The sequence below is a fragment of the Chlorocebus sabaeus genome, chromosome 8 (assembly GCF_047675955.1).
Source record: "Chlorocebus sabaeus isolate Y175 chromosome 8, mChlSab1.0.hap1, whole genome shotgun sequence".
NCBI lineage: Eukaryota > Metazoa > Chordata > Mammalia > Primates > Cercopithecidae > Chlorocebus > Chlorocebus sabaeus.
This window is the reverse complement of record NC_132911.1, coordinates 8841445-8863270: the sequence shown is the minus strand read 5'-3', so window position 1 is coordinate 8863270 and position 21826 is coordinate 8841445. Positions and strand designations below refer to the sequence as shown.

Sequence of the window (21826 nt, the reverse complement as noted above, 5' to 3'; positions counted from 1 at the left end):
CCTGCAACTCACTCGGGGATCCTGTGAAAATGCAGAGTCCCTGGTTCGGTAGGTCTGGAGTGGGGGCTGCTTTGTCCAGGGACCATACCTTGAGTCCAACCTTCATAGCACACTGGAATCGCTTTAAGAGCTTAAAAGAGATGCTTACGTCTGGACTTCTCTGTCCCCGTTCCCTCAGCCCCGGAGATTCTGTCATTTGGTCCAGGGGCAGCCTGGGCGTTTGGAGGTTAAAAAGCTCCCAGGTAATTGCAATATGCAGCGGAGTTTCAGAACCAGCGCCCTGGACCCGCGCTTCTCAAGCTACTGCGCGCACCGGCGTCCCCCTGGGGGCGCGCGGGCACCACCCCCAGAGATGCTGACTCAGCAGGTCCGGAGCGGTTGGGATGCGCCCTGCCAATTTGCATTTCCAACCCGCGCCCAGGTGACGCTGATTCTGCTGGTGTTTGGTCTTGGAGGTCACCTAATTTTTCAGCGATGCCTCCCAGCTGGGAGGCCAAGAAGTGCCTCGCTCCAGGTCTCCCCACACCTGACCTCCAGACCCTCAATCCTGGGGCAGCTACCCCGCAAACGTTTCCAGCTGTCTCTCTTGCGCCCTGCGTTCTTTCCCCACGTCACTTGCCAGGGAGCGACTAAACACAGCAAGACCGCGCGCTCTGCGGCTCCAGAGTGCGGATTTCGGTCGCGTGAGACTCTGATCGCGTCGCCCCTCCCTGGCGGGGCCACGCGCAGATGCCAGGGCTGGGGCCGCGGAGAGGGCGATGCGCGCGGACTCTCCCGGGGCCCTGACTGTCCCTGAATCCTCCCTGCGGGGGGCGTGCGCGGCCCGCCCCCCGCGGCGCCGCGCGGTCCCGCTCCTCGGCCGGGGATTGGTGCGCCTGGCGGGGCGGCGCGGGATAAAGGCGCCGGGGTTGGCCTGCGCTGGGTCTGCGGGCAGCTCCGGCTCTGGGTTCGCAGCCTCAGCGGGGTGCGCAGGAAGGTCAGTCTGGGGGTCGCCCGACATTTCCCCGAGTGGAGGAGGGAGCCGAGCCCCCTCTTGGAGTGGGGACGGGCCGCAGAGCTGGTGGCCAGGGGCTGGCCGAAGTCGGGGCGAGCCCTGCACGGCGCCGCAGATTCTGCGCTCCCGGGCGCGCGCGGGTGTCCCGGCCGTGGCCGCATAGTCCGGAGGGCGGCGCGGGAGCCCGGTGCGGGGAGGGCCCAGGCGCAGCCCGGGTTGGCAGGGCGCGACACCCGCTCCCCTCCACTTTTTAAAAGGTTCCCCACGCTGGGAAGAGGGGCGGGCATGGCCGGCCCCGCGAAAATGGTTTATCCAGACTTTAGGAAGCCATGGCCTGCGGAGGGTAAGACCCTACACCCTGTCCACCCGCCCAGGCTGAGACCTCGCGTCCTCGTCCTGGATGCCCCATGGGCTTCCCGTCCCGGGCAGCCGCTCGCGGGAGGAGGAGACTCCCGCTCTGCAGTCAGACCTCCCTCTGAGACTCTCCCTAGCTCACATTTAGAGCTTTGGGATTTTCTCGATCCTTTCTAGCTTTCGGATCATCCCCACTTAAAGCCCAGACTTTACCAGCCCAGAGACTTAAGAGAGAAAGCGAATGTGGATTGAGCCTTTACATGGACCGCGCAGTTTGCACAGTGCTTTTCATAGATTGACTGCTTTTATTAAATGCTCTCAACAATCTATTGGGATGGCACGGTGATTGCCCCCTTTCTGAGGACGCGGAAACTTGAGATTTGGCAAGGCAAGAAGCCAGGCGCACATAGCGAGGCCGACCGCGGGTCCAGAACCCCTGGCTGGGCCGTGCTCTCCCCATGGGGAGGGGTGCAGGCTGCCAGGAAAGGTGCCCCCTGCGTGGCCCTGGGGGTGTTTCTTCTTTGCCTTCTCTTAGGCATCTGAGCTCATCTCTTCTCTTGAGTGGGAAGAGTCGGGGTGGTGGAGGTAGAGGGTTTGGGACATGGTGGACCTACCTCTCTTGGTAGTTAGTAACTGCCTGACCTTGGGCTGGTCAGTGGATTCTGAAAAAAGGGGAAAAGGCCCCAGCTTCAGGATTGCTGTGAGGGTTAAATAAGAGTTCAGGAAAGCAGATGCTTCGCCAATGCTCCGTAGTTACGAGGCGCCTGATTTTTCCTTGGATCATTACTATTAAGAGGATGCATTGGTGATAATGATGATGTAATGAGTCAGGTTTTAAAGCCCAGACTGCCTTGCAAACGCGTCTGGTAAACGTTCTTGCTCCTTAAAGCAGAATAAGATTGGAGTGCGGGAACCCAGTGAAAATGAAGGTGAGCATGGACGTAGGTATTAAGTTAGAAGTGGGGAGGGGGCAGGGGGCATTGGCGCCAGGAAGTTGTCAACGGGGCAGTTATCGCTGAGTTCAGAGCAGGGAAGGCCCGATGTGAGGGGCTAGGCGTGAGCACCAGCAGCGGAAATGCTCCTGCAGACCCCTGAGGCTGGAAGGAAGGAGCGGGCAGCGGGAGAGTAGTAGGTTTAAACAGGTTTACAAATGGAAGAGGGGAGAGGACAAGGGCTGGGGGTTTGGAGTTTGCTAGGTCTTTGGGGGCAACACTGATCTGTTAGGCGAGTTTTCTGGCTCTTTAGATATATCTATATATACACACACGCACATATGCATGCAGGTCATTTCGTGGTGCTGAACACTGTAAAACTTTTTGCTGTTGTAATTTTGTGATTCCTATCACATAACATTAGATTTACCATCCTAAACATTTCTAAGCGTACAGTTCAGTAGCGTTAAGTATATTCACGTCGTTGTTTAATCAATCTCCAGCACTTGTTCATTTTGCAAAACTGAAACTGCGCTCACTAAACACTAATTTCTCTGCCTCTACCCCAGCCCTTGGCAACCAGCCAGCTTTCTACTTTGTTTCTATGATTTTTTGAGTACTTTAAATAATGTACATCAGTGGAGTCATACAGTGTTTGTCTTTCGGTGACTGATTTATTTCACTTAGCCTGATGACTTCGAGCTTCATCCATGTTGTAGCAAGTGTCAGAATTCCCTCCTTTTTTAAGACTGAGAAACTTCCGTTGTATGTGTAGACCTTATTTTCTTTATCCATTCATCCATTGGAGGCTGGATATCTTAGTTTCACGCTTAATTGCTAAAGACATTGCTTAATACATCTTTTACTGTCTCCACACCTAAGAATAATTACAGACAAATGTTGGGAGATCTCATGACAGCAAGAACATGGAGGAAAACTGATGCTGCATATCTAGCTGCCTTCGGTATTATGGGTGGAAGTTTCCTTAATAGCTAAAAAATATCTATCTTTAGAGCAATCACAGTTGAATTAAGTCCCCCCACCCCGCCCCCACTGCCACACCCCAAGAAACTGAGGTAACTTTTTTTTTTCCAGAGAATAGGGTCATTTGATTTTTGAGATGTAAACCTGTGATAGTTTCGCCTTCCTGTCTGCCTCCTAGACATAGCATTGAGTACGAACATGCATCGCAACTTCCTGGGAGAGGCAAATATATGGTCTCTGGCACCTAAACCTAACATCTCCACAACCAAACTCACTTGACTTCTGTCTTCTCACCTGATCTGCTTCTCCAGAAAGCCCATTCTTGCAGTGGCCCCAATTAGAGACTTTCATATTCTTGACACCTTCACCACCCACCCATGTGCAAGCAATCACTGGAGTCATCTGGGCTGTAGTCTGTGTTTCTATCGCCCCCTCACTTCCCGATGCCGCTGCTGTGTGACTGCTGCTGTTAATGCAGATAAGTGGATATGCAGGGGCATGGAAGAAGTTGTGACCTTCCATGACCACCTCAGAGAGGCCCGGGTTGGGAAAGTGCTTCATTATTTGTGGAGGAGAGTATGTTAACCTTTTCCTCTTTATCCCTTGCAATTAAAGTAAACAAGGTGCTTGGGACAGAAAGTTCATGGGCTCTCATTTGATCTTTAGGTAGGAGGGACTGAAAATCATCTTTGACTTTCTCTATATAAATTTAGTATCTAGCTTGGCAAAGAAAGTTTTACTTTAGAGCAGCTGTTCTCAAATTGTAATCTGGGGAACTGTGGAGGGTCTCTGAAACCTTTCGTAGGGTCCATGAGGTCAAAACTATTTTTTAAAAGAATACTAAGATGTTATTTACCTTTTTCATTCGTTCTCTCACAAGTGTGCAGTGAGTTTCCCAGAGATTACATGACTTGCAAAGAGCTTTGCCTGTGATGACTGATGGAATTTGTGCTTGTGTATTCTACTGTTTCTCAGATCTTCTAAGGTGTTAGGGTTAGGATAAAAATATCTACATTTCCAGAGATGAACTCAATTTGCACTTAGTATTTCTACCGTGCACTTACTGGCTATCTTCACTTATACCTGTTGTATCTGTGACCTAATTTTCTATTAATAAGTTACTAATTTGAAATCCCAGAGTTTTCTGTGCCTATGTGAAAAAACAACAAAAAGTACACTCTGTAGTCTTGATTGGAAAGCCTTTCTAAAATTTCAAATGGCATAAAATGATTTTTGAATGTAATAATATTTTATTCCAAAATAAAAGGATATTTAGATATTTTTCTATTTAAGGATAGATTCTTGGCTTAAAAGGGGGATATTAGAAAACTTGATTTTTCAGCTTACAGCTGCACCACCTATGCCTAAAATGCTGAAAAAAAATGAAATGAATATATCAGAGTATTCCTGACTCATGGAACGGAGGAATTTACTCCAGAGAAATGGGCAAAACTAAGGCAAGGTGGAAGCTTTCCTGAGCTTTATAGCTGTTAGTAGTTGGTCTTATGTGTCTTATGCCACAGAACCATTTTCAATAGTATTATGGTGCCAGTAGCATTATTTTGAGATCAACCATTCCGAGTCCTCTGAAGAAAAATGAACTGAATCGCTTAAGTGTGGATATAATGAGCTTTTTAAAAGCCAGAGATTTTTGTCATGGCTTTTCAAACTAAAAATGACAAAGTTGAAGCATAAAGCAGGATAAATTATCAAGTTGCATTGGTTGCAGAAACACATGATAAAGCCTTGTTTAGATGAAAAAGCATTGAACGAGCTCATAGCACTTCAGCTTTCCAACGATACAGTAATCTGCCAAACTAAAGATTTAGCTGAAACATGAAGACCCAGTTAGTATATTGACTGTAGAAGTGTATTTCTGCCTTACAAATGGAAGAAAGACTAGAGGTGCCATTTTGCTTGTATTCTTCTGGTATCAGCACCAAACCAATCAATACCTTTTTAGATAATCTTTTTATTGTAATATGTAATAGCAATATACAATCCTTTATCTTTACAATAGACAGTAGCTTTTTAGTGACTGCTTGGTGGCAAACATGAGTAGTGCCAAGATATTCAAAGTTGAATAACTTTTTTGAATTTTATGATTCATTCTGGAACAAGTGCATTGAACTTGCATTGATGATGCCAGAGCAATGCTGGGTAAAACTCCTGGTGCCTTTGTGCAAATCAAGGCAGTTGGTACCAAGCTGTTCTAGTCGTCACTGTATTCTTTACTGCCCTATGCTTTCAATAAAAAATGAGAGAAAATTGCCAGTTTTACTTAAGAATGTCCTGATGAAACAGTAAAAATGACTGTCCGGATTAAATCCTGACTTCTGAGTATGCATCTCTTTGATATGCTGTATATAGTGTAGGGAAGTGCCTATAAAGCCCTCTATGACATATTTCAAAGTGTGATGGTTGTCTTCAGGTGAAGCAGCGTGTGATTGCATTGTGAGCTGAACTGGCCGCTTTTCTTCATAGAAAACCATTTTTGCTTGACAGACTGACAAACAATGAGTATTCATACTTGGATAATTGCCAGACATATTCTAAAACATGAAGGAAGCGAGCCTGTCACTTCAAGGAAACAACTAACAGTGTTTGTTGCCAATTAATTTGTATTTACCACCATGAACTTGACAGCTTCCCCATACTTAGGAATTTTCTGACGAGATCAGCGGTGATATTAACTAGTAGGATTTTTTAATATCATATAGTGAAGTGTGTTAATATTTGGACAATGCACATAACGTACTGAACCAATATTTTCCAAAAGGCTAATGCATGAAGGTATAAAGTCATGCAGGGCTAAAAGATCCATTTAAAGCCGTGCCAGCCCATGGGCTGTCAGGAGTCAGACTGCACAGCAGGAGGTGAGCGGCAGTGATTGAGTGAACGAATAAAGCTTCACCTGTATGTACAGCTGCTCCCCGTTGCTCGCCTGAGCTCTGCCTCCTGTCAGATCAGCTGCAGCATTAGAGTCTCATAGAAGCGCAAATCCTATTGTGAACTGCACATGCCAGGGATCTAGGTTGCACACTCCTTATGAGAATCTAATGTCTGATGATCTGTTACTAGATGGGATCATCTAGTTGCAGGAAAACAACCTCAGGGCTCCCACTGATTCTAGATTATGGTGAGTTGTATAATTATTTTATTATATATTACAATGCAATAATAATAGAAATAAAGTGCACAATAAATGGAATGTGCTTGAATCATCCCGAAACCACCCCCCTTCCTCCCAGTCTATGGAAAATTGTCTTCCACAAAACTGGTCCCTGGTGCTAAAAAGGTTGGGGACCATTGGGTTAAAGCATTAAATTAAGTTTTAATGTAGAAAAGTACACAAAGTTCATCGATAAGCTTTCAGATTCCGCATCACAACTAACCTTTAAGAAGACCGATGCACTGAGTTTTGGAGTGGTAGCAAAGATGAACTTCCAGAATTATTTGAAAAAATGAATAAAATACCGTTTCCTCTTTTTCACTGCTTTGCTGTGTTTGGATTTTTTTTCAATTAGAGAAACAAATTGCAGAAGCAGATATGAACATCCAGGGTTTTTTTTTTTTTTTTTTTTTTAATCAAAGAGAAGTATAAAGTTTAAAATAATGGCACTCCTTCCACTGAATATTTTTCGTATTGGAAAACAGGTTTTTTTTTTTTTTTTTGAGATGTAACCTTGCTCTGTCTACCAGGCTGGAGTGGAGTGCAGAGGCACCATCTCGGCTGACTGCGACCTCCACATGCTCGCTTCAAGCAATTCTTCTATCTCAGGATCTTGAAAATATAGTTATTTTAATGATGTTTATGTTAACATGTTTATTGTTTTTAAATGAATTCATAAAGATGTTAAACATTTATTTGTTTTGCTTTCTAACACTAAATATTAATAGATACAACCAACATAAACAGTAACATTTTGGAGTTCTCCATTTTTAAGAGTATAAAGGAGTGATATGTATAGACCATAATTTTTTGATCCATAGACCAAATATATAGAGCATAATATACAGACTCTATTTTTTTGGTCTTTATATAGATATGAAACATAGATATGAAACATAGATATATATAAAGACCAAAAAATTAGAGAACTTCTGCCTTAAGAGTATTAAGTTTAACTTGGCAGGAGCAACAAGAAAAGCTACATGCTGTAGACGGTTGGAGGGTTTTTAAATTATTTTTGTTTATAATACCTATGTATTAAAGTGATTCTGTAATAGAGGCAGTATTGCTGCGCAGTGGTTGAGAACTAGGTTTTCTAGGGGAGTGGTGCTTGTGGTAGTACCGTTGAGCACTCACCAGCTTGTGGTATATAAACAGCAAAAAATGTTAGCTACTAATAATAGTGAATTAAGAAGAACCAACTCCGCTACGAACTGTCCATGTTGTTGAACTGAACTTCACATTCATTTAACAATTTGTTGGGTGCCTCCTTCATGCTTTCCCTTTGTGGAGAAAGCGATGAAGCGATGAATACAGTTGTACCTGTTTCATATCTTCAGGGTTTGCTCTTCCCCGCAGCTCCCGTCTTTTCCATTTTTAAATTTAAAAAACCCTTTTTAACTGTGACCATTCGTTATTTTGCTTTCGGGAATTGGAATTGTCTTTCAGTCTCGAATATTCTGGGAAATGTCTCTGGGCTTCCTCCATATCCCTTTGCACTTGCTGAAATAAGTGACTTTAAGAATCCAAGTTCTTACCTGGTTTCAGGTGTCAGCGGTGGCTACACTTAGCATTCCTCTAAGGTCAGCTTGAGGAAAAGCTGAGGCCTTTCCCGTAATGTGGCCCATCCTGGACACCTGTCTCATCACTTTGGGCCTGTGCAGTGAAAGCAGAGATGTGCCCACAGTGAGAAGGGTTCTCTTCTGCTCACTTATTTGAGAACATTAGCTGGGGTGAAGGGCCTCAGGTGTCTTCTAGATGCTGGACACCTGGTGGGTCCAGTCACTGACCCACAGAAGCCGCCAGACAGCTTCCGCCTGTCTTGTTTTGGAGTACTAAAGAGCAAAACCTTCATGACCCAGAAAGGTATGAAAAGGTATGTGTTTCGAAAAGACATTATTTTCCTTTTGTTTCCTGTAATTTGGGTTTTGGTATGATTAGGGATTGCAAGAAAACTTCTGCTACTTCTGGCATTTAACTTGGAATCACTGTCTTAAATCTACTTGAGGCACTGAGTACCTTCCTATGAGTTTATGTCTTATGGGAAATGTCTCTAACTGTGGTTTACTTTTTCTCCCTTTATAATGCAAAATAGAAGATGCTTGAGGGGATGGGACACCTGAGTCGGCTTTGAGGCTCACCTGCTTCTTCTGTTGGAAGAGATCTTCCTCTTCCAGCGGGTGAGAAAGTAGAGGCCACAGGTCAGTGTGTAGTCTGTGATAGGCCAGCCGGTAGGGAGGCTGGGGGGTTTGCTGTTAGAACCAGCAAAGCAAGCTGGGCAGCTGCTCTGAAGACATGCTTGCCTGCGTGTTGGGGACAGGTTGAGGAATATGGCAATCTCAAGCCATATGTGACTGGACCGTCTTGACCTCTGAGGCCAGGGCTGATTTCATGGTCAGCTGGTACTAAAGCTGATGAGGAGGAGGAGCTAGGCTAAATTGTGTGATCTCTGAAACAATAAGAAAATGGCTTTTCTACGTGACCCTTTCTACAGAGATGATGGAAAAACAAAAATCCTTCCCAGCTTACTAAATATTGCGACGGGCCTTTTTATCTTAACCCTCTGCTTTTCCAGGCTGCTTCATTGTAACATGTGAGTGTTAATGCAAGATATATAGGGCACTTTGTATTTAATATTTAATCTGGGACCCATTTGTATCCTCCGATGTTGTGTGGACAAGTTGATAACAGTTGTAGTCAAGACGTAAAGCCTTTGCTAGGACCCACCGACTGTCTCTGTGGTGTGCAGGTTCTCGGTGCAGTCACCGCCTCTGTTGCATTAGATCCCAGCTGGTGTCAGCATTGTGTGGTGTCAGTTCTGAATCTCAGTTCAGCCTTTGTTTGGCCGGACTTTGTGTGAGCAACACTTTATCCCTTTATCACAGGGCCTGGCTCACGGGAGGCCCTTGACTGGCTTCCTATCGGCGAACTCAGCAGTCTCTTTAGTTCGATTCCTGAATCTAAAAGCGTAGCTTTGCTCATTCGCTGACAATCTTAGTGTTCATTTCAGTTGAAGAGTTCGTTTCAAAGAGCTGGAGGGATAAAAGGTCACATCATTAACTCTGCTCCTTTTTTCTCACAAGGTATTTGAAAAGAAAATGCTGTTCATTCGGATGCTGAGGCGAGTGGGGCAGAGCCCAGCCTGTGGCTGTTGGACACCTGCCCTCCCGGTCCGCTTTCTGGGCATCTCCCCTCGGCAAATTCCAGCAGATGCTAACTTCCACTCTGCGTCTTTCTCTGACACAGACCATCCGCGAGTCTTAATTACAGGTGAGTTTTTCTTTTCTCTTTTCTACTTCCATGGCTTGATTCTTTCCTGTGCCATGTGTCTGTGCCTTTGTTTTGAGAATGTGTAATGTGCCATCCGAACCATACTGCCTGTCTCTGTAGCCGATAATGCAGCAAAAACAGGCTTGACCTGATGGCAGAATCTGGATTTACTGTCTGTACTATGAAAAGGATTTCAGAATGAGGTATTTTATAATACAAAGTGTTAAGTTAGAGCAGCTGACCTTGTTGATCAGACACTACCTTTTTCACTATTGGCTTGTTTGGTTGGTTTTTAGAATTTTGCAAATCCAAATCCTTATTTCATCACTGTTCCCAGCACTTGGTTTTCCCTGCCATAACTTTTATTGTTGTTCGAAGGAATCTAGGAACCTGGGGGCCAAACAGCTGCTCTGGAACGTGGTTCCCTTCCATATTAGGATCAGTCTGGGGAGCAAAGGCTAGTGGACAGGAAGGTGCAGGGGCTAGAACATTGATTCTGGTGTTAGGCACGCTGTTCCTTGGCCAGACTCCTGAACCTAAACTCAGAGTCATTCATCCCAAACTGTTATTGCACATTTGCGTGTTGGAAATAGAGAAGGTAAGTTAGCGTCTGGCCAACGGACTTGTTGCCACAGCACTGACTGTTGCCCTTGAGCTCATCGTTGCCAGTGACTCGCTCCCTGAACCTCCTCACCTCAAGTATGTTTGGCCCCTAATTTTGTATCCTTCTCACTCCAGACTTTACTCTGTCACTTCCGGCCAGCCCAAGCCTACCTCCAGTTTGATGGACATGTTTTACTTCTTTCTTTTTCTTGCCAGGCTTTCTTCCCTTGGTTTTACAGCATTATCCTTCTCATTTTCGTGTGCGTGCGTGCGTGTGGGGCGTGTGCCCTTTTACTGCCTTCTCTACTTCTGATGCTGAAATAAGTTTCAAGCTTAGTAGATTTCCCTCTGTGCCTTTCTTCAGATTCACCCATCATGTTGTCCGAGTGTTTTATTCCCTCTCGCCTCCACCAATGGTGCATCTTTCAGGGTATCCTGGTTTTATTCCCAAGTTAACAAATGCTTACAGGAAGTCCCACTTTTATATCTTCCTGCCTCATCAGTTTTCTCAAATGAAATGGACTGTTGTCCTTTCCCGAACGTGCTCCTAGCCCACTGGCCTCCTGTTTCTATCAATGGCATGTTGAATCCTTCAAACTGGAAGCTGTACTATTCATTTTAACTTTCTCAGTGGCGCCTTGTTGATTCAGTTGTCTGTCCCTTTTCCAAATGACTTCTTGGTTTCTCCCTGCCTCTTTGCCCTTTCATATCCCAGTCCACTTCTAATGGAAGATGGGATTCTGCCTCGTCCCACCAGAGGTGGATAGGAATCTGTTCATACTGGTTTTGAATGATTTTGTCACCCATAGCGGACAAGCTTCAAAGTTCCTCAAAATAATAAAGGCCAGGATTGAGTTCCTGCCCCAAGAAATTCCAGACCTGTGCCTGGCTTTCATGAGATTTTCCTCTTCTTACGCCTTTGCTTCTCCTCTTTCTCAGAACCACTCCATGCTGGTAAGAGTGCTGTCTCTGAAACCAATATTACCTGTATTGGTCTCTGTCCTAGCCTGGGGGAGATTATTGCATTTCTAAGTGCTGTACCATGTTCCTGGGAAGATTGGAAGTAAGCAGCAGTTATATCAGCTCAACCTAGGACTTACGTAGTTAGCTAATACTGAAAACTAGTCTCACTCAGTTATTACATTCTGAGAATAATTGAACTGGTTAGATTTGCATTAAAGCTTCACTTTTTTTTTCTTCTTCATCTAGGGGGTCTTGGCCAGCTGGGAGTGGGGCTTGCTAATCTTTTGAGGTAAGAGCCCTAAAAACTTGAAATTTAAAATCTGAGTTCTTAAGTATATGGAGCTCATCTGTGATGCCTTTTAAACATCTTTTCTCTCCTCTTGCTCCTTACCATTGTTAAGATATATCTAAATAACTGCTATATATAGATATATATAGATATTTACATATCTATATATAAATTATATATATAATTGTGTGGTGTGTGTGTGTGTGTATATATATATACACATATGGAGCCTCACTCTGTCACCCAGGCTGAAGTGCAGTGGTGTAATTCTGGCTCCCTGTAACCTCCACCTCCTGGGTTCAAGTGATTCTCCTGCCTCAGCCTCCTGAGTAACTGGGACTACAGGCGTCCACCACCACACTTGGCTAATTTTTTTATTTTTGGTAGAGACGGGCTCTTGCTATGTTGCCAGGCTGGTCTTCTAACTCCTGGCCTCAAGTGATCTGCCCACCTCGCCTTCCCAAAGTGCTGGGATTACAGATTTGAGCTACCGTGCCCAGCCTAAAATACATTTTTATTTTGCCTCTGAATATCACAGACTTGTCACAGGCCCTTGACTCAACATCTCTAGACTGGTTCTTTGCTCTCTCTCTCTCTCTTTTCCTAACTTAGGCAATGAGACACACTTTTCCCAGTGAATCACTTTGACTTTTAGTTGTTTGGGAACCAAGGGAAGTACAGGTGCAAACTGGAAGGGAAGAGTGTGGGATTTGGAGAGAATGGGATAAGAGAATAAGAAGAGGGAGAGAACATAAGAATGATGAGGAAGAGGTAAAAACTCGCGGGGGTAATAGGAAGAAACTGGTGACAAGCGTAGGGTTACAGTCAGGCGAGAGGAGAAACAGAAGACAGAGCTGTGGGCAGGGAAATAGAGGCCTGAGTGTGAGAGAGACAGGAACAGAAGGTGTAGGAATTGAGGATGAAGAGGAAGTAGAGATTTGGAGGCTGGCAGAAAATTACAGTTCTTATTTTAAAAGACTTTTCACAGGACTCATTGCATCCTAGATGTTGCCAACTTGTGTGTGTTGATTTTCCCTTTAGGAAACGATTCGGAAAGGACAGTGTGATTTTGTCTGACATCAGGAAGCCCCCCGATCATGTCTTTCACAGTGGTAAGAGATCCATAGGTTTTGCTTTTATCTTTATCTCTAATTTTCAAAGCACAAAGAGGTAGCTCATGAAATCGGTGCATGCAACAGCTCATAGCTGAATTTATGACTCAAAGAGAAGTTATTGAGGCACTGGTATTTCACTTAAAAATAAGTATTTTTAATGCTGCTGCTTGTTCAGGTGATAAAAGAACAAAAGAGTTCTTTTGATCTTGAAGTTTTTGGAATAATATATTTTGATGTTATTTGAAATAAAAACTTTGTTTCCTGTCTTTTTGTGTTTTAAGTTAACTTATTGACTCGGAGAGAATACAAACAAAAATCAAGTTCTGTACTGAAGAAAAGGAACTTTAGAAATTTGGAAAAATAAATCCTGATGTTCCAGTGTAGAATTGCTCTTAAAGTACTACACACATACACACACACACACACACACACACACACACACACACACCCAAAAAAATCAAGCTCTTCTAGTCAGGTTTTTTACTGCTTCAAAAATGTTTTTATGACTAGGCATGGTGGCTCACACCTGTAATCCCAACAATTTGGGAGGCTGAGGTGGGAGGATCACTTGAGTCCAGGAGTTCAAGACTAGCCTGGGCAATATAGTGAGACCCTGTCTCCGCAAGAAATAAAAAATTAGCTTGGCATGGTGGCACATGCCTGTGGTCCTAGCTACTTGGGAGGACCGCTTGAGCCCAGGAGATGGAGGCTGCAGTGAATCATGATTGCATCACTGCATTCCAGTCTGAGCGACAGAGCACAACTGTGCCTGCTGCCCCAGAAATATGGTTTTGTAATGCCCCCTAGTCTTTCCTGGTTCAGCATCAGCCTTTTGCTGCTCACCATGGGGGAAGAGTGACAGTTTGCTGTAAGTGGGGAAAACTGGCACAGAACAAAATCAACTTTACCTCTGTGTAATTAAGTATGATAAACTCATGATTTGTGGCTCTTCTATACCAAGGTGGTGGTGGTGTTTAATGAGTCCGTTTCTCTATTCCTTTTCAAATGTGCACCTTGGAAGCAGAGTGAAGCCACTCTGTGCATGCAGGGCTGGGAGGAACAGCACCCACTCTGGAGCCGATGCCTAGCTGCAACCCCAATTCCTCCACTTGTTCTCTGATCCTGGCAAGTCGCTTAACCTCTCTGTGCCTGTTTCCTCATCAGTAAAATGTGTTTACCTCCAAGGCTGTATGGAAAAGAAATGTACATAAAGTCCTTAGAACAGGGCCTGGCCCAGGCAGGTCCTATAGGAGCGTTTGCTGTCATTACCTGGGGGCTGACTGTGACTTGTGATTCTTCCATAAGAAAAATGCTGCCTCGTGCCCAGCTGGCTTGGTTACCGCATGGCTACCAATGAAATTCACAAGTCAACGGGGAAAAGGGGAAAGGTCCATGTAGTTCACAACCCTTTTCACATCCGTGGTTTCAATGTATGTTCCTTGCAGGTCCGTTCATTTACTCTGATATCTTGGATTACAAGAATCTGCGGGAGATTGTGGTAAACAACCGCATCACCTGGCTGTTTCATTACAGCGCTTTGCTCAGCGCCGTTGGAGAAGCAAATGTTCCCCTGGCGAGAGCAGTGAACATAACTGGTAAGCATCTGGCTCTGGCTGGATGTGATGTGCCAGTTTTTCCAGTTCTTTAAGAAGAGATGTTTTCAGATTCTGATCGTGTCTGTTCATTTCAGGCCTGCATAACATCCTGGATGTGGCCGCGGAACACAATCTGCGATTGTTTGTGCCTAGCACGATCGGGGCCTTTGGACCCACCTCTCCGCGGAACCCAACCCCCGATCTCTGTATTCAGAGACCCAGGACCATCTACGGGGTGTCCAAGGTCCACGCGGAGCTCATGGGAGAAGTAAGTATCACTCAACGAGATTGCTGAAGGTGCCCCGGCTGGCACCATTTGCTGTTTGCTTTCTCATTCTTTTTGCCTCCAAGGCCTGGTGATTCATCCCTGGAGGACCTTTCCCTCTTCTCGGATCTCAGCCCCAGAGTCGCTTACTTAACTCATTGGGTTTGTCATGTGGCAGGTGTCTCAGCTCCTGAAACCTCCTCAGCCGTGTGGGAACACTTAGCACTTCCTGGGTGCCCCGTGCACAGCCCCCATCTCTTCATTTGCTACTTGTCTTACTTGTACCCCACCATTCTTTCTGGCTCCCAGTATTGGTAGCCATTGGTAGTAACTCTAAAACCTACAGAAAACTTCAAACATCTTGGGTTTGTTTGTTTGTTTGTTTGTTTGTTTTTTGAGACAGAGTCTTGCTCTGTCGCCCAGGCTGGAGTGTGGTGGCGTGATCTGAGCTCATAGCAGCCCCTGCCTCCTGGGTTCAAGGGATTCTCATGCCTCAGCCTCCGAAGTAGCTGGGATTATAGGCACGTGCCACCACGCCCCGCTAAATTTTATATTTTTAGTAGAGGCAGTGGTTTGCCATGTTGGTCAGGCTGGTCTCAAACTTCTGACCTCAAGTGATCCACCCACTTCAGCATCCCAAAGTGCTGGAATTATAGACGTGAACTACTGCAAAATACTCTTTATCTTTATACTCTAGTAGATTTGAGTTGCTGCCTGCTCCTCCAGCTCGGTCATAGCCACGGCCCTCTCATCTACTGTTCTCTCCTCTGCTCTTCCCCGTGCCATGTGTGGGAATGTATTCAGGCTGAAACGTTTAGGATGATAATCAGTAGCACCTTTCCAAAGAGAGGCTGGAAAGCCCTACTGTAGGCTAATGTGTTATTTACAGCATTGATGTATCACCAAAAAGTTGATTTTTTTTTTAAAGATAAAAACTTAGGAGTCTTTATTTTCTTTAGGAGTATTTAAATATAACTGCATGGAATGAGATTTCAGAAAAGCAGATTGTTTTGCATCCATCTGATTTAAAACATCTGTGTTTGAATATGTTTTCTCTTTTTCATAGTATTATCATTACCGGTATGGGTTAGATTTCCGATGCCTGAGATATCCTGGAATCATTTCAGCTGACTCCCAGCCTGGAGGAGGAACAACTGGTTAAGTGTTTTCTATTTCTTACGTCTCTTGTATGTTAGATAGGCTTTCTAGCCAGGTGCGGAGGCTCATGCCTATCATTCCAGCAGTTTGGGAAGCTGAGGCAGGAGGATCACTCTAGCCAGAGACCAGCCTGGACAACACAGTGGGATCTTGTCTCTATGAAAAATAAACAAAAATTAGCCAGGCCTGATGGCCCACACCTGTAGTCCCAGCTACCGGGCAACCTGAGGCAGGAGGGTCTCTTGAGCCCAGAAGGCCAAGGCTGCAGTGAGCTGAGATCGAGCCACTGCACTCCAGCCTGGGTGACAGAGTGAGACCCTGTTTCAAAAATAAAAAACAACAAAAACCACCAAAAAAAAAAAAAAAAAATAGACTGATTGCTAGGAGGAGTTGTCGTTGTGGTAAATGAATGTGCTATATTTTTAGCTGTATGGCGACCAGAGTTTCTGTGTTGTCTCTCGATGTGCATTTTAAAAGCACAGTGAACCCAACTGGCTTACACTCACTAAGGGTAGCACATGCCAGCGTTGTCGGTCCAGCTCGGGATTGGCCACCCAAGCGCCAGAATAAAACGTAATATTCAAGAACAAATCTGTGACTCAGTGTACAAAGAGCCCCAGTAAGCAACAGCCTCTTGTTTCTTAACGCGCAGAGACAGCCCTATTCAAATAGACTCTAGGCATTGTGTATGTGAAGGGAACGTAAGGATGATGATTATTTTGGACTCAAACACTCATTCTTTCATAAATGCCACGTCAGGTATCCTTTCCACATCCGTGGTCCTGAGAACGGATATAGAAGATACTTGACCACATCAGAGAGATCTGGAAGGCGGCCTTACAAAGCTGCTGCTTTTTAATATGGTGCTTCCCAAGTATGGTCTGGGGAGCTCCGGGCATCCTCAAGACACTTTCAAGGGGTCTTGAGGGTCAAAACTCTTATCAATATGGAGACGTTACTGGCCTTTTTCACTCTCCTTTCACAAATGCATCGTGGAGTTTTCCAGAGGTGGTGTGGCTTGTAAGATAAGAATGGACTGGATACAGAAGCAGACGGGGGCTCCAGCAGACCCCTATCAAGCCAGACCCTAAAGAGACTTTTAGAATGTACCACAGACCATCCTTCTCAGTACCTTTTGTTTGTTTAGAAAATATACTCTTTTTCCTATAAAATGTTACACATATTAATATGTGATAGGCTTATTGTCATTTTAAAAGGTAATATTCTAAACAATTCTCAGTTAACTCTGTTACAATAAATATTGATATAACCCACATTAGTCAGATCTCTTTGGGAGTTCTCAATTCTTTTTTTTTTTTTTTGAGATAGAGTCTCGCTCTGTCCCCCAGGCTGGAGTGCAGTGGCGCCATCTCAGCTCACTGCACTCTCCCGTCTCCTGGGTTCGAGTGATTCTCATGCCTCAGTCTCCCAAGTAGCAGGGATTACAGATGTGTGCCATCACACCTGCCTAATTTTTGTATTTTTAGTAAAGACGGGGTTTCACTATGTTGGACAGGCTGGTCTTGAACTCCTGATCTCAGATGATCTACCTGCCTCGGCCTCCCAAAGTGCTGGGACTGCAGGCGTGAGTCACTGAGCTTGACTGGAGTTCTTAATTTTTAAGAATCCGTTATAAAAAGGCTCTGAGACTAGAACATTTGAGAACTGCTGCCTCGATCCAAGAGGCTCGTTCATTGTTTTGTTATAACCCACACACGGGATTCCCTTTCAGACTATGCAGTCCAGATTTTTCATGATGCCGCAAAGCATGGCAAATTCGAGTGCAACCTGGAAGCCCACACAAGGCTGCCCATGATGTACATTGACGACTGCCTCAGGGCCACCCTGGAGGTCATGGAGGCCCCGGCCGAGTCCCTCTCCATGAGGACCTACAATGTCAGCGCCATGAGCTTCACACCCGAGGAGCTGGCCCAGGAGGTCCTCAAGCACGTGCCGGAATTCCAGATCACATACAACGTGGATGCCGTTCGGCAGGCCATAGGTTCGTACCCGCTGGCAAAGGCCTTCACTGTGAGTCCCTGGAGGACGTAAACCTTGGAAGGATAAGGAGAGCATAGATCTTTCCCAAGGGTCCAGACACCTTTTGGAGAAGGAGCCTAGCCCAAAGAAATTGTTGAGCCCAAGCCAACAGAAGCTTTGATTTTGGGGAATGATTTCTAAAGTGGGTGAAATCATTCCATTCCAAATAAACAACTTGTTAGCTTTTCATCTTGTTTACAGTTTAAACATAAAACAAGGAAAAATAGAAGCAATAGAGGTAGTTTGAAAACAGCCCCCGGTCTTCAAATACTGTAACTTTGCCAATTTGTGGGTGGAAGCACCTCTTTGAGTATAAAACTTCTTATGAAGTTGTGTGAGATTTTAATAATGTGTGAAAATTCACAGTGCCTGACAAAAGATGGGTTAATAGTCTTCGGCCCTTAGAGGGTGACTGTGCATAATAGCGGTTCTGCTTTACTCAAAGGAATTTCCTGTTTTATACCTTGTACTTTATATAAAATGGTCAAGACCTTTTTGCAAATCCACAACCTGAATAACTTAAGCTACTCTTGTGCCTCTTTTCCTAGCGGATAGTTGGCCGATGAAATTTGATGACAGCAATGCTCGGAAGGACTGGGGGTGGAAACACGATTTTGATCTTCCAGAGTTGGTGACTACCATGTTGAACTTCCATGGTTCTGAAACCAGAGTTGCCCAAGCCAACTGAAAGAATCTGAAAGAGGAGCTCCTGTGTCCTGGTCCACTGTCAAAGGAGAACTGTCACGACTCCAAGGTTATAGACTCCAAGGAGCCTACATTATTTGGAACTGACTAATTGGGCTAAATTTTGGCAGCTCATATTGAACTGCTAGACAAAGAATGGAGTTTAACATTTAAGCATTTTCAGAATGTTGTAGGTATGGTGGGGGGACTTCTCAGTTTTTGGTGTTTGCCTGAACTTGTCTAAACACATTCCACAGAATAAGGCTTAAGTCATCATTAGTTTCCATTTCCTTAATTAGGATGAAGTGACCATTTCTGGGACGAAGGGAGTGTGTGACATTTGTATTTAATTAAATTCAATTTAAATATTCCTCCTAAGACTCGATTATTCTCTTGACTAGAGACCAAAGATTACATTTTAAGGACTTTCGAAGAGGTACTCCTGATTTAAAAGTATTCTTTACTATCCCAGCAGAACGTAAAACGTGTTTGGTATATTCATCCCATGTCCATCAACGTTCAAGATATTTTGACACTGCTTCAAAAATGATCACTTGTAGTTTTTCTGTAAGATGCTAGATCTGTGGGAAATGAAGAGTTTAAAGATGACGTAACCAGCGAAGGGTAGCCCCTCTCTTATTTTGATTGCCCTCCTGTTAGTGAACTAAGTGTAATTCCCAGGAACATAATTCCCTGACCTGGCAATGTCAGCATCTAGGGAGACTGTCTAATGTACAGGTTTCTGGGCTATACCCCTTTAGATTCACTCGTTAAGTGCCAGGTGCCACTGGTTGTTCGAATCCAGCTGAGGCCCACTAGTCAGACCAATTTAGAACAGTGCAGTTTTCCAAAGAGCACTTCCTTGTGGCATCTTTTTTTTTTTTTTTAGATTTTGCTGGATTGAGCCTTCAGAAGGGCCACTCTAACCCCTGTGATGCAATTACCATGTAGATACATATAGGTTAACTTTTTAAGTGAGGCCAAATCACCAGTTTGTGATTGTATTTTATGGTAAGGAGGCATGAGTGTGTTCGGAAAATGCTTTCAATCCTGTCACTTAAAAAAATATTTCTGGTGCAATACTGTATAGATACAGGTTAACTTTTTTCCAGTGACCTCAGAATGTACTGCATGTAAAATCACTAGGAAGTGAAACTTCCAATTCCACAGATTAATCGTGGATATATTTGGTAACAGCTATCAAGGATTAAAAGGCATTTATGTTACCTGCTTAGTAACAAAATGTTATGCATTTGGAGTTTTGAACTGTTATGTCAAAGCATGGATTTTTTTGAAGGCATAACTGGATTATAAAAGCTATTTGACTATTAACTGGAGAACTTTTAGGTAATTGAATTATTTAACAGTTACATTATTATAGCTTTCTTATCCACTTAATATACTTAGGTTTATGTTTATAGATTTTATTTTTCTTTTGGGCTACTCTTGAGAGGCAGGAAGATCTTATTTTTAAAACCAGTTAGTAATGAATTCTTTTTTTGACAGTTTATTGAGGTATAGTTTACATACCATAAAATTTACTCATTTATAGTTCCGTGGTTTTCAATGTATTAAAGAGTTTTGCAACCATCACTATAATCTAATTTTAGGCCATTTCAACACCCCACAAAGAAACCATATTATATAAGCCCTTCCCACCCTAGGCAACCACTAATGTACTTCTGTTTCTGGGTTTGCCTGTTCTGGGCATTTTATATAAGTGGAATGTGGTTGCCTTTTAGTGGTTTCTTTAATTAAGCAGTCCATTTTCAAGGTTCATCCATGTTTTAGCATGTATCAGTACTTCATTTTTTATTGCTAAGTAATATTCCATTGTATGGATAATACTCTGTTTTCTTTATCCATTCATCTATTGAGGGACATTTACTTTTTTTGCATTTTTTAAGCTATTATGAATAATGCTGCTATGAACATTTGGGTAGATAATTGAGTTTTAAAATGATTGCTTATTGTTTATAGTTTAAAAAACAGTTCTCAAGTTTGCTTAACTTACTCTCAGTTATCTTAAAGGAACAAGCAGTTCTTCCCTTTCATGAGATAAGAAGCAGCAACTCGAGCGACCTTTGTCTCCTAGACCCTAGCCTTCTAGCGTATCCACCAGGCTCCTAGGATGACCTTTAACTGAGATCCTTTGGAGGGGTTTGTTCCAAACAGCTTCCTTGAGTCTTTCCCAGTCTATAAACACACCTCTAGGGGACCTCAAATAAGAGTGAAAAACAATGAATGCCTCAGCGTCTTTGGATGATTCTTATTCACTGACATCTTTGTACTCCAAGACTAGAGTTAGTTGTCCCTTCTATCTGAACACTCAACATCTGGTGCACCTCTTGGGATCCCAGAGCCCATCAATGTTTTCCTGTAAAACGCTTTCCTTTCTGTTGGGAGAAAGGGCTTTTTATGGTTAATTTGGAAATAACCCAAAAAGCTACTTAGAAGGAAAAGTGGGTTTAACTACAAAAATAGTTTATTTATAAATAAAAAAGAATACAAAGATTGGCTTTGTTCTGATGTTTTACACAGACTACCTGTGGTTATTAGTTTTCAGCTCACATGTTTGTGTGTGGCATTGCTGGGAAGTGCCTTGTGTTGCTACACAAACAGCGATCCCGATGTCTGCCAGCAAGATAGATGGCCTGGAGTCCGGAACAGACTCGATTAGTGAAAGCTACTGAGTGTTTTGGACACTTACTATGGTAGGTGGGAGATATTTAGTATTTTTTAACTCACATAGGCCAAATCACCAATTTGTGATTGTATTTTATGGTAAGGGGATGAGTGTGTTCAGAAAATGCTTTAAATTCTGTCATTTAAAAAAATGTTAACAGTTCAGACAATTTAAAAGATACATAATAAAGTTGTCTTCCCCTCCAAATCCAATCAATAACATGTTAGCAGTATAGTGTGGGACCCTGCGCAGCAGCTCACACCTGTAATCACAGTACTTTAGGAGGCCGAGGCAGGATTTCTTAAAGCCAGGAGTTCGAGACCAGCCTGGACAACATAGCAAGACTCCCATCTCTACAAAAGTAATTTAAGTCAGATGTGGTGACACACACCTGTAGCAGCTACTCACATGGTTGAAGCTAGAGGATCACTTGTAGCCAGGAGTTTGAGGTTGCAGTGAGCTATGCTTGCGCCACTGTACTCCAGCCTGAGTCACAGAGCGAGACCATCTCAAACACAACACAAAAAAATTAGTGTATTATCTTATATTTTCTTCTATGCTTATACAAGCTAGGACTGGAAGGTGAAAACTTTTTCTTTTACTCTAAAAGTAGTGTGAAGGCAATATTGTCAAAAGTTTTGGAAAAGACTCACTTGCAATTTTTGCCATGTCATATAGTAGCTGTTTGAAAATATTCTCCAGTCCTCTATGCATTACAAAGA

At 43.8% G+C, this 21826-nt stretch overlaps 1 protein-coding gene across 1 annotated transcript; it reads left to right on the top strand.

Annotated features, from left to right (window-relative positions):
* The first annotated feature begins 883 nt into the window (after window positions 1–883).
* On the top strand, window positions 884–20875 carry LOC103215330 (L-threonine 3-dehydrogenase, mitochondrial). The gene is made up of 9 exons (XM_007961653.3): window positions 884–976; window positions 9520–9706; window positions 11519–11561; window positions 12603–12673; window positions 14122–14271; window positions 14367–14539; window positions 15603–15693; window positions 17427–17696; window positions 18283–20875. The coding sequence occupies exons 2-9, from the start codon at window positions 9535–9537 to the stop codon at window positions 18420–18422; spliced, it is 1110 nt and encodes a 369-aa protein (XP_007959844.2). The 5' UTR covers window positions 884–976; window positions 9520–9534; the 3' UTR covers window positions 18423–20875.
* The last annotated feature ends 951 nt before the right edge of the window (window positions 20876–21826 follow it).

Excerpts from the sequence above, each read along its gene's own strand:
- LOC103215330 (XM_007961653.3), top strand. The coding sequence starts at position 9,535 with ATGCTGTTCATTCGGATGCTGAGGCGAGTGGGGCAGAGCCCAGCCTGT. Across the intron at positions 11,562-12,602 it reads GGGCTTGCTAATCTTTTGAG|GAAACGATTCGGAAAGGACA; the intron begins GTAAGAGCCCTA and ends TTTTCCCTTTAG. Across the intron at positions 17,697-18,282 it reads TGCCGTTCGGCAGGCCATAG|CGGATAGTTGGCCGATGAAA; the intron begins GTTCGTACCCGC and ends CTCTTTTCCTAG.